The sequence below is a fragment of the Barbus barbus genome (genome assembly GCF_936440315.1).
Source record: "Barbus barbus genome assembly, chromosome: 23".
Lineage (NCBI taxonomy): Eukaryota > Metazoa > Chordata > Actinopteri > Cypriniformes > Cyprinidae > Barbus > Barbus barbus.
The window spans coordinates 15001718-15014580 of NC_136751.1; the positions used below are offsets into that span (position 1 = coordinate 15001718).

General features: G+C 42.2%; 1 protein-coding gene across 2 annotated transcripts; it reads left to right on the top strand.

Annotated features, from left to right (window-relative positions):
- Positions 1-20: 20 nt before the first annotated feature.
- LOC306843087 (zinc finger protein 296-like) lies at positions 21-12158 on the top strand. Of its 2 annotated transcripts, XM_079374347.1 has the most exons (3): positions 21-548; positions 2989-3321; positions 7675-12158. In XM_079374347.1, the coding sequence occupies exons 1-3, from the start codon at positions 497-499 to the stop codon at positions 9198-9200; spliced, it is 1911 nt and encodes a 636-aa protein (XP_079230473.1). In that variant the 5' UTR covers positions 21-496; the 3' UTR covers positions 9201-12158. The 2 variants fall into 2 exon arrangements, with proteins under 2 accessions (XP_079230473.1, XP_079230474.1); XM_079374348.1 differs by lacking the exon at positions 2989-3321 and having other exon boundaries at positions 381-548; positions 7675-10754.
- The last annotated feature ends 705 nt before the right edge of the window (positions 12159-12863 follow it).

Sequence of the window (12863 nt, forward strand, 5' to 3'; positions counted from 1 at the left end):
GTGTCTGAAAGTAAAGCGACAGTTACTTTGGGTTTCGAAATAAGCCGGACAGCAAAACAAACACCTGTCTCAGTCGACCTCGATAAAGCCACTTCCTCTTCACCCACATCCTTAACCAGCACATTTTATTGGTGTCAGAGCAGCAGCTGCGCGCCATCAAAGCGACTATTTACATAATTGATCCAATACGACAGATAGATAAGGAATATAATGTGTTTGGATCATTTAAAGTAGCCCTGATGCTGTTGCCTAAGCAGAGTTGTTTAACGAGGTCAATTATGATAAGACAGAGGATGATGATGATGATGATGATGTTCGGGCTGGAGGCGTTGCTCATGCCCTCCTCCTCCTCCTCCTCCTCCTCCTGTAGGGCCAGCAGACAGTGTGAACTTGAACACTGACGGGCACAGCACTGAACGACAGTCAAGTCACTCATCACTGCCGTTTTATGAGATTTATATAGTTCTGGTGTAGTTTTAGAGGATCTTCTCTCACTATGTCCAGACGTAAACTCGGCAGCAGACCGCAACACCTGAGCGCAATGCAAGGTAAGCATTTAAGACAACTTTATCCACATTTAAACGATAAAAACGCACATATTTATGGAGAACCTAATACGAATATTGTCGGAGTGAGAATGATTACCGATCTCTCAATGTAATTAGTTTTCTCGTGGTTTGTGGCTCACTCCAGTGCGTGTACAGAACTTGACATTTGAGTTGAAATAATAACCTACCCTCATGTTTGTATTTGTACGTGTCGCTAACAGTGTCGTATCGGTATCTGTGTCAGTTTTATATTTAAGGGACACTCTGACCGAGTTGGAGCAATAACTTAGCACTTCCTTACTGCATCTTCACAATATCTTTGTTTTGTGTCGTCACTTGCATACCTTAGCGTCTATATTTTTAAAATGTTCCGTTAGGTTTCATTTTATTTCCACAAGTCCTCATTTTCTGGTGACACGTTATTTTACCCGCTGATAAGTGCGCTTCGCTTGAAAATTGTTTTGTTTATTGACATAAATAATTGATTAATGAACATAGTCACCGTAAAACGTATGCGTGCACATATTGCTGTGAAATATAGTTTTGATCATGACAGGATCTTTGTTGTTGTTTGTTTTATCTTATAACTGTGCCTCACCTGACCACAAGACTTGAGTCTAGTTTAATGTGAGGCGGATTTGTTCAGTGAATCGGTTGAACGAATTACTTTAAAAACCGAATAGCAGGAAAAATTACTAATTAAACTCACTAAAATATGTTTACGGCGTGATTGTAATTATGACCGTTATATCAACACGGATACGAGACAGCTGCATGTTTTAACATGCTAGATTATTTAATTTGGAGAGAAATTTTAGTATTGTTTATAATGCAAATGCAAACTTGATTCTAAAATATCCACACTAATAGAAGCCAGTAATTAACGTGCGTATAAATGGCTATACTGACCGATTTTGAGCATGTGTGTGTGTATATATATTTCCCCACAGCGAGATGTTTTCACGTTATCACGTGGTCCTTGACAACCGCTGAACGCTCGAAACGAATCGCTCGAAAGAACCGATTCACTTTAAATGAGTCGGACTTCCAGTTACTAATGTGTGTGAGAGAGAGCAGCCGCGCCTTTTGCGTGTCGGCACAAACAACCAGAGCTGTTGAAACAGGAAAGGTGACATTTTTGAGTAACCACCGGTGAAATCCTCCCCTCCCCGGGACTGTCTGTACCTGCATCGGCATGGACAGCCTAGCCCGGGCAGGTGGATCCAGTCCAGGCTGGTGTGTGTGTGTGTGTCAGTGTGTGTGTCAGTGTTTTTGTTTTTATATTATAAATCACACAGAATGAAGTTTTTTGAAAATCTAAAAATGCAAAAAGTCTCCTGTGAGGGCTAAGTTTAGGTGTAGGGTTGGTGTAGGGCAATAGAATATACGGTCTGTACAGTAGAAAACCATTACGCCTATGGAAGTCCCCACAAGGATAGCGAAAAGTGTGTGTGTGTGTGTGTGTGTGTGTGTGTGTGTGTGTGTGAGTGTGTGAGTGAGATGTAGAGTCCAAGACCACAGCAGCGGCACCCAGGCCAAAGGGCAAGTTCCTTTCTTAATTCGAGGTCTCCACACAGCCAAGTTAAAGGTGATCGGCGTATTGTCTGTGTCTGCATAAACTCATTGTGTAAAAAAATGTAATTACGCATAAAATATGGATTAAAATATGCAGATTTGATCCACCTCAGGTGGCCCTGATGCTGCTTTGTAAATTAAATGCAGCAACATTGCATCCTTAAACATTGTGTTTATTACTGCAGAGTGTGTGTATATATATAATTTTGTATTTTTTTTATAGTAAAATTCTTGTCATCTGAGCAACATTTTTCAGTTTAAATGCAGCTTCTGTGCTACATTTGCAGTGTAAAAACAGTATTGTATTTAATATGGACAAAATATTAAAGTGACTTTCAATTTAGGCACAGATACTTTTTTTAAAAGTTTGTATCAACCCACTCAAAGTAGATCGTTTTTCATAGTCTTGGTAGCAAAATCCTGTTTGGCTCAGCTTTGGCCTGTCTAGATTTACATACTGCATCGCTCATTCGCCACAGCGGTTATGAGTGGTGTGAAAGACACCTTGTTTAGATCAGCAGACTTGTGAGCGTGGTGGACGACTACAGTGCAAAGTGCCTGTAACATCAGCATGCTCTAATGGGCGAATTGCTCAAGCGGGTCGGAGCTGCATCGCGCTGCTTCCTGTGCAAAGCAGATCTCGGTGGCAGAGACAGGAAGTGGTCAGTATCTGCTGACCAGACAGAGCCGTGCTGATGATGACAGTTTAGCAGTACGCCGACGATTGCAGAGAACTGAAAGTAGCACATTAGAAGAGAAGCAAGGCTTTTGCAAAGCCACTCAGTTGGGTCATTTCAAGAGTTCCAAGGGACTCTCTGAACAAAGAGTGTTTTATACAGCCTTTTTTTGTGTGTTCCGCTCACAGACATTCCGGATTCCAGAGTCATCTCCGCCGACTCTTCGCCGTCACCTGAGCAGATGCCTCAGCCGGATGATGGAGGCCATGACCTGTTGACATGTGGCCAGTGTGGTCAAGCCTTTCCATTGGCCCACATTCTCGCCTTCATCCAGCACAAACAGGGCGGGTGCAGCACAGCCAGAGCCCGGCCTCAGGTCCACACTCCTCCCTCTCCGGCCAATCGGACGCAGCGATTCGGCCAAGGAACGCAGGTGGAGATGGGTTACGTGGAGCTCCGGCGTATGACGGACAGGAGATTGAAGGAAGAGCCAGGTGTGAGGGTGGAGGCCAACCGAGCCAGTGAGTTCTAGGTGCTAATTAGTGTCTTTTTTTGTAAAACTGTCCCCTCATTTAACGACCTCGTCCCCAGTCCGGCTCATTAAGCTGCCGTTGCTGTGGCACTGAGGCCTTGGTGAGTTGGAGAGTTAGAGACGCCAGACCTAATTGTGTGGAAGAGATGGGTAATTCTGCTACACACGCGAGCAAACGTACACTTATACATGCACCCTGGGGGACAGCGGAAAGGCACCTGAGCATCTCCTTAGCTCTGTCTCTCAGGAGAACTGGCCAGGTAAACACAGCACAGTCAGGCCACCAAACTGCACAACTCCCAGAGCTCTCGGTGAAGCGGCACACACACTTTCCTCAAACCCCTCATTATTACAGCACTGTCAGTCTTAGCAGGTGTTGACATGGTGTGTTATTCCCAGAGTCCTTTGTGAATTGCTTCGCTCCCATCCTCTTACTGTGCTGTTCAAAATAAAGTCTCAAAATTTGATGTGTTTTTTCCACTGTTGACCTTGAGTAACGAGTCTATTGCCTGTTGAAGCATCGTACAGTCTTAAAAATTAAGGTCCCAAGAAAGTGTTTGCAAAGACTTCATAGATGAACCATTTTGGGTTCCCAAAAGAACCTTTCAGTGAACATTTCATAACGGGGCACTCTCATCGTAACGGGAAATTCTCTCATCATGTACTCATCCTCATGCTGTCTCAGATGTGTGTGACTCTTTCCTCGGATGAACACAAACTACGATTTTAAGATAAATCTATATCTTAGAGTAATGCAAGTGTAATTTTAAGATAAATAATCCATATCTTAGAATAATGCAAGTAGAGTGTAAGAGAAGAATTTTGGTGAAACATTGAACTCTTTTGACTGTTATACAGGATGTTGGTGGGTGTGTGTGTGTGTTACAGTAGTGTGTGTTAAAGCTACTTCAGTGTTTTTCAGTGCAGTAGTTGGCCCTAAAGGGAATCGTCGGCCTGTGCAGGTGTTGGTGTTTCTCAGCGTGACGCTATTGAGCCGTGACCTGAACTGCTTCCTCATATGGGCAGGATTCTTTCACCCTACAGCATGAGCAAAGCAAACCTTTATTAGTTTTTAATTACTGACTGTTTCTAGAGGCAAGCAAATGATTATTGATCATCAACGAAACGTGTTTTTGCTTTTGGGTCACTGCCTCCTGTATGTACACACGTTTGCGTTTCCTTCCTTTTTGTGCTCTGCTTCCTTCCGTCCATGTTTCTTGCTACTCTGGGGTTCAGTCCCTTTTGCCTCCTTTTTTTTTGTATGTGAAGGTGTATGTTGCTGATAAAGGTGTCAGGGTGAGAAGTGCGAAATATACTAATGTGTTACTTCCTCACTGTCAACAGTTTTGGGTTATTATTGACACAAAGATTTTCAGTGGCTTCAGTGACAGATGAGAATGAGATGAGAGATTGGGTCTGATAAGGAACTGTTTGAAGTGTAAAAGTTTTGCTTGGAAAAAAAAATTAGTGTGAGTTATGATGAGTTGTAATGGACAGCTTATGGTTGCCAGATCTGTAATATTTCGTATTATCAATGTCCAAAATGGTTGAAACGACATTTATTTTAAATAGAAATATTGTGTCAATGTAAATGTCTTTACTTTGTTTTAATCAATTTAATGCATCCTTGCTCAACGAAGTATTAAAAACATCTTACTGTTGACGATCTTTAAAACGGTAGCCAATTGCACCCCAAAAGCAAATACACTAATTTAAGAGTCCCTAACTATTTTAAGTATTTAGCATTTACATATTTCATTTATAGGAATGGGATAACATATGATGTAGGTTTCATATGTTTACTTTTTAGAATATTACCCCATACTTGACATTTAATCATGTTTTCACAATTTTTTTTTTAATTTAGATTTCTATATTTTTTTATTTAGCTCGATTGCTCACGTTTTTTGAATGCTAATATATAGGCTACTTTAAAAACACAGTTTAATAACCTGTATTGGTTTAAAAAGTATTTGTATTGGTTGAAAAACATTATGTACTATGGTTGGCAGAGTTTAATAGTATCCCAATTCTTGGCAAATCTTGGACCCCAAAAGGATACATTTTTGGGTGGTGTTTGGGTGGATGAGGGCGTTTTGTATGTTGTATTTGCGCTTTCATTTTGACTCATCCAATGAAAATTCAGTTAGCCCACAGCCCATCAGAGAGGAGTGTGTGGGTGTAAAAGAGTGACAGAGATTTTGGAGACTGCAGTGCAGTGGAATGGATTATTGAATTAGTGTAGACAATGTATCAATAGTCTTATTTTTATTTCCTCCAGCTTTCTCTTAGCTCTTCATTTCAACTGTCCCTATATTTTCTCTCTCTTATTCTCCCTCTCTCACTCTGTTCCCTAGAGAGAGAAGATTGTGCCTGCTGCTCGTTAGCGCTCTCAGCCAATCTGCATTTTTAATTAGCGGTTATTGCTTCTGCTTAATATGCAATTGCTGCCCTGGGCCAAATGGGAATCCTTACAAAAAGAGTGAGGGGAAAGAATGAAAGAAAGGGAGAGAGAGAGAGACAGGCTGGGTATTGTGTTTCACTCCAAGACCCTGAGACAAAAGCCCCCCTCCACCCTCCTCGCACTCTCCACCCGAGGGAGAGATTTGGAAGCAGAAGGGGTGTTGTTGGAGGGGGCGAAGGTGCAGTCACAGGGGCGATGGTTTTTCTGTTGTTTTTCGTGACCTGTGCAGCTATTTCTTTTTGTTCTTAAATTAAACACTTTTCTTCTATCCTTCCCCTTTTCATCCCTGTTTTAACCTCTGTCCCGAAGCTCAGAGATCGGCTTCTTGCTTTTTGACTCGAGTTCTTCTCCAGGCACAGAGTACGAGAGAATAGGAGAGGCTCTTTTTAATCTTCTTCTTCTTTGCCCCCTCCCAATAAAATGCAGTGGGATTTTGACTTGAGGAGATGTAAAAGAGGCTTATAGCACTCTGCTTTGAACCCTTTGTAAGAGAATGGAAAAAATGAAATGAATTTTCCTCTCAGTTTTGGGATCCTCTTTGCAGACAGGCCCCATTTATCAAGGAGGCTGAGTCAGGACTCATTTGCATAAAACCTTCGTTTGCCCCGTTCCGCTAATTAGCAATTTGCAGCTTAATTGGCGAGCGGCTCTCTGAAATAGAGACAAAGCTAACCATGTTTAAAAATACCACCAGAGCTGCTAAAGGAGCCCATCCGTGCTCATTTGCTTCTGTCTCAATCTTTCTCTCCACAGTCATCCGGCTCTCCTGTGAGCACACCTTTAATCAGGCAAGGCTTTCTGCTTAGGTCTGACTCAACAGTGGCGCTATTACCAGCTCATTATTGCTCTGACACCTGCAGGGGTTTGTGACATGAAGCTTTCCTAAAAAATCTGCCTGAAAAAATTAGACAAATGAGGAAAACGTGTTCTCGTGATGTGATGCACTGGGTCAGGAGGATGGGTTTTTGTCTCATGTAGACTGTAGCATACTACTTGAACTATTTTAGCAGGATGCAGATGTAGGTGATTAGCAAGAAAACATGTCCGGGTCACATTTCATTCTTAAATGAGAGGGGAAAAAATTAGCTACATGAAAATGATGGTAAAGATTTTTTAGACAGTTCTCTTTTTTTTTTTTTTCCAATCATGATGCATAAATATTTTACAATTTAAATAATACATGATATAATATGTGATTCCACTTTACAGTAATTAACTTTTTGCGTTTTCATTGGGTTTTTCAAATCATATTCACCATTTCTCTTTCTTGAAAATTTTATTGGACTGATCAAAACTGACGTTTATAATACACCATTTAATTTAAAACTGCAATATAAAGTAAACCATATAATCTCTAAGATGATATCACCTAATTGAGCATGCAGTGTATTGAGGTCATGTGACAACATTGCACCTGTTTGAAGCATTTACTGTTGCATTCAGCATATTGTTTAATTTAGATTTTAGCTATGCAATATGCCATAAGAGGCATATTAGCATTTTTTTTCTAAATATAGCCTTGGACTGTACCTACCATGTTTTCACATGTATTTGTGGTTTTACCTGTTTTGCTCTGTTTTCTGTAAATGAGCAAGTTCGCCTGCAGCCTTTTCTTTCTGATGTTTCATTTTCATGTAGTCATGATGGTAGACATCTTTCCGCATGTTTTGTTAGATAGATAGATATATACAGGGTTATATAGCATGAGAAAGGCTTTGTTTGTTTGCATTTGACCCACATTGAATCTCCTGAATGTACTGCCATTTAAAAAATGCCATCTGTTAATGTGTTTTGAGTAATTTTACAGATGTAACTTAAGCAGATGTAACTGGGGTTTTTTTGGCTAATTTTTCCTTTCTTTCTTCCTCTCCATAACAGAAGAGCCCTCCATTTTCACCTGCCAGGTGTGTCAATGTGCGTTCTCCAGCGCATGGACTCTCCTCCAGCATGCTCAGAACGCACATTCTCTCCACATCTACCAGGTGGAGGACGACAGCATCGCACAGACGTCAAAACCGGCAGCCACCATGGATCCACGTCACCTGGGAGCCGCACTGGCCTCTGCATTCCAGCCGTCCTCTCGGCGATCTGCCCCCCTTCACAAGCCTCCCCACGGCTCCAGCATTGCACCACGTGACCTGCAGGGCCTGAACTTCTCCATGTGTTTGCAGCGCCTGGCGGAGGTTAGCTGCAACAGCGGCGGAGTAGTACCTTCCCCGTCTCCATCTCCACCGGCCGCTTCACCTTTTCCCCACTCAACTCCGCCATGTTACACAGCCTTCTCCTGCGAGCTGTGCGGCCAGGGTTTTCAGTCTATGCGCAGCTTGTCCGCCCACCGCCGCACTCACGCCTGCGATAGGCCCTACCACTGCGGCGTGTGCCAGCTCACATTCTCCCAGAGTGGCGAACTGGCACGACACATGAGGAGTCACCGCCGCCCTGCCACTGGACAGGAAACTGATCCCAACTCTGCCAGTGCAGATGAGGACAGAAAACTTGCTGGACAGGGAGATAACGATATTTCCATTGGTCACGGAGCAAGTATGGAGGCTGGGAAGCCTCCAGGAGGTACTAGCCTGATCTTGACGGCTTTGCAGTCCAATCGCAATCTGCTGCGCTACTACCAGGCTCCGAGAGAAGCCGATGAGGAGGGTCAAGGTGAACCGCAGCAGCCATCTCCCTATGGCAGCCCCTCAGAGGGTTCTCTGGAGAGTGGAGATACAGGTGGAAGCGGCGAGAGTGGGATCGCCAGCGGCAACTGCACACCAAAGCGTCCAGAACGGGAAGATCATCCTCAAGGCGAATGGGAGCGTGAGGTGGAGGCCGTGGAGATGCTCCAGGACTGGCAGCAGGAGAACGAAAGGAGGCAGGTCACCAGCGGAGGGGGCAAGAAGAAAAAAGAAGAGGCTTGCGAGTACTGCGGAAAGTGTTTCCGCAACAGCAGCAACCTGACGGTCCACCGGCGCAGCCACACGGGCGAAAGACCATATCGCTGCGGCCTCTGCAGCTACGCCTGCGCGCAAAGCAGCAAACTCACACGCCACATGAAAACGCACGGCGCCCGTGGGACACGTGCTCCCTTTCAGTGCCAGCTATGCACCGTTCCGTTCACCGTCTATGCCACGCTGGAGAAACACCTCAAGAAGGTCCATGGACTCACTCACGCCAGTGCTGGCGCCTATAGCCAGGGCCTGCTTTCTGATTGCAATGGCCTCAACATCAAATTGGAGCACGACTCTGTCAGCGATCAACCAGGAGCTCCCATCACAATGCTCACAGAAGCCAATGCAGACCTATCAGAGCAGCTCAAAGAGGAGGACGCTGAGATTAGGGTCAGCACTGATGAGACACCTACCTCTGAGGAAACAGGCAGCACTGTGGCGTTAGGTCAAACCACAGTATAAACATAGCATATGACTGATCGCGACCAAAACCACCAAGCTTGATGATCTTCTGCCCCCAACCTAATATGCACATCTTATCAAAAAACCAAGAAGACCTTTCTCAGTTTCACCACAGTACTTAGAGGCGCTCTAGGGTGCAACGCTGATACTGTCCGAGACTTCATAGATTCTCATATCAGTACAAGTGCCTACTGTTAAATCCTTTCATATGACTTCTGAACTCTTCATCACCGTCGAGGCACTTAGAACCCAGAATTGCAACTAGTAGAGCACAGTAAAAGAGATCTATGGAGATGGTTGCAAGTCACATTTTTTGATCCCACAAGACAATCTCACAGAAAGACTGAGCATCCTGATCAGGTGATCTACCAATGTGATTTTGAATTCTACAATGCAGTTATGAAGTGGGATTACACTGTTTTGGCACTCTACCGCAGAGCCTTAAAGGTTCATGGTTCATAAAAAAAACAAAAATGAGGGTGGTCTACATCAGGGGTGTACACTCCTGCTGCAGGAGGGACGCTGTCCTGCAGAGTTTAGCACCAACTCCAATCAATCAATTAATCAAAGTCTTCAGGTGTGTTAGAATAGGACGAGCTAAACTCTGCAAGAGATTGACCCTCCAGGAGCAGGATTGTACACCTCTGGTCTAGTTAATAGACAGTATGACAGTAGACAGATTTGAACTTGTTTTCCCAACTGTCTTACAGGGTTGTTTCCTTTTTTGATACTGTATATTAAATAGGACTGATTGGGTCTGTGGCAATACATGTTCACTGTCACTTATCACTGTTAAAGAGCATTGGTTTGTCATTTAGAATGTCAATGTGTAAATATATATTTTAGTTTGTGCTGACATTTTGTAACACATTCCACAAAAATGTATTACATATTTGTGTATATATATAGCCTCTATACTGCACAACAAAAATTCATTTTCCTTGTATTTTGTGAACCTGTATAGTCTGTTTACAGACTATATTGTTCTACTGCCGAGCACATAGAAATACTATGAAAAGTTTTGTTCATTTGTTTTTTGTTTTTGGTCAGTGGTTTTTTCAGGTTATGTTTTTTTGTGGTCGTACGAATGAAAATTCTCCTTTCTGATGAAATACTGGTTAGGAAACAACGCTGACCCTCTTGAAAGTTGGACCCATTGAGAGAGCACTTGTGTATGTGTGAGAGATATATAACAAACCTATACAGGGAATGTTTGCTTTGTTACAATTTTATATTATTATCAGTGTCAGGGAACTGTTATATTACAGTTTATGTTTGTGTGGTAACAAATATGGTAGGATAAATAATCAAATGTAATAAGCAATTTTTTTGTATTAACAAATGTGAAAATAGTTGGACATCCAGTTGTGTCCGTTTCTTCAGGGAGCAGCGAAAACAAAGCTCTTTTTGTCCTTGGTATATTGTTATAATTTCTGTTGATTGAAATGTCATGTCTTATGAGATTTCTCCCAGAGTTCCCTGCGTAGCCCACAACTTTGCTGTGTATTTTGTATTTCCATTCCTATTTGTATGATAATTAAAAGACAGAGGCGCACTCAGAGGGTGTGTGTGTGTGTGTGAGTATGTGAGTATGTGAGAACCAGAAAGTGTGACGGCACGAACGGTGAAGCCAAACCTGCCGCTACATGTCTCAGATCACATCACAAATTCACCAGTATTTGCACAGATGAACCACTCTCCTCTAACGGCTATTGTTGAGTCATAGTCCGTTAGTAGTGCAGTCATATCTGACTAAACCGCTGGGTCATTCAGGTTGGCCTTCAAATAATAGGGTTAGATGGAATAAATGAGATTGTCAGGTAGATTACGTGTCTAAATAAAGTGTGATTATACATCTGGAGAGATGAAAACAAAGCCGGAAAGGATTAAAACAGGATGCTGAGAAGCCTGAGGGGGAGCGGAGTCATCTTAACAGCGCTCTTCTTTTGTAATGGGACAAAACCTTCACGCCGGTATCTCTGGCCCCTCTAATGAGTGGGACGCTCTGTGATCCCTATAGCTCATTAACAAGCAACCTTTTTAATGAGCTTTCAGCCTGGGCTGGGGGAGGTTGGGTTGAAGGGACCATATGTAGGTCTCACCCCATCTCCAATTATCGCCATTTCGGAGAACGGGAGAAAGATATCGAAGCATGAGGGAGGGGTCCAAAATGTCATTTACAACTCTGGGAGTTCTACGAAAATTCCCGATTCTCTGAATCACAGGTGATCGCCCTGGGACCTACATCGCTTCTCCTCTATCAAAACCTTATACACCCACCCCAGCCACGCACCATGGCCGCACGGGCCCAATTACATAATGTAACACAAGCTTCTCCAAGTTAAGATGGCCTCTGGCAGACGAAAACATTCCCAGGTGCCCTTTGCTTTGTCTCTTTTGGGCCGCCTCTCTGCACGTTTTCTCAAACCTGTCGCCCTTCGGAGCTGGGACAGGCCCGTGTTTATCTTTACTGACCAATCACGATGATGCAACAGGGCGTGGTGACAAGTAACTGACCGAGCAAACCTGCAGGTGCATGTGGACTTTGAGATGTGTTTTGAGTTCAAGCACAGACCACAATAAATATCCCACTAATGTAGCATTGCTACCTGGGTGAAAAGGGAAAGTTTGTGGTTTTGGGGTCTCAAACCTGCATCTAAACCTGCACGTCTTCTCAGGGTGGGAAATGTCTGAATGTATTTAACCCTGTTCATTATGAATGTCTTTACAACACTCTCGAGACATTGACAGAAACCTCTAATTCAGGCCAAGGACCCTTTTGAATAGAGAGACAGAGTAGGGGGGGGGGTCCTGTTATATTGTATAAAACCGATTGTCTGTCTTTTAGCATGCATATAGTACCATATGTGTTTACATATTGTGTTATGTTGATTAAAGTGCTTATGCATTAAAAATAATATTTTAATGCATTAATATAAATATCGATTTATCACCTGCATTGATTAGTCTAAATTTTTAATCAATTTCTTATAGTTTTATTATTATATCTAAATGTTTTTTTTCTTTACATTTGTGTTATGAGGTTGTGTATGTATAAAAATAATATTTTATTATAATTATATATTTTATAATAATATTTTATATCCATAATGACTTATCGCCTTTTATTAAGGTACAATTTGTTTTTCTTCATATTTTTGTTTATAAATGTTTTGCATCTGAGTTATGATGCTTATACTGCAGATACATTAAAATAATATGTTTTATTTATAATCGGGATATTTTTATCCATACTGTTTAGGAAAAATGTTTGTTCTTATTTATTTATTGATTGATTTGTGATGAAATTATTTATTTTAAGTCCTTATATTTTTTATATTTCTATTTATACAATAAGTAATTTAAATGATTTAAAAATACAATGTAGGAGAAACAACAACATTTAGCAAAACATTTAAACCTCAATGAAGTCTTTTCATCAAGTTGTAATTTATAATTTTTTTAGATCAAACAATAATTTGTAGTCCCCTTGTAGTAACGTAGCACACTCCCTAGAGGTCACAGACCCCTGCTCTAACTGCTGCTGTTTCCGAAGTGCCTGCAATCACTTTTCTTCATGGCAAGATCAAAAGATGCAAAACCAGTTCTCATGAAACCTGATGTGAATAGTGAGACGGTTGGTGATTGGCAGGCTGGTAGATT

Excerpts from the sequence above, each read along its gene's own strand:
- LOC306843087 (XM_079374347.1), top strand. The coding sequence starts at position 497 with ATGTCCAGACGTAAACTCGGCAGCAGACCGCAACACCTGAGCGCAATG. Across the intron at positions 549-2,988 it reads ACACCTGAGCGCAATGCAAG|ACATTCCGGATTCCAGAGTC; the intron begins GTAAGCATTTAA and ends TTCCGCTCACAG. Across the intron at positions 3,322-7,674 it reads GGTGGAGGCCAACCGAGCCA|AAGAGCCCTCCATTTTCACC; the intron begins GTGAGTTCTAGG and ends TCTCCATAACAG.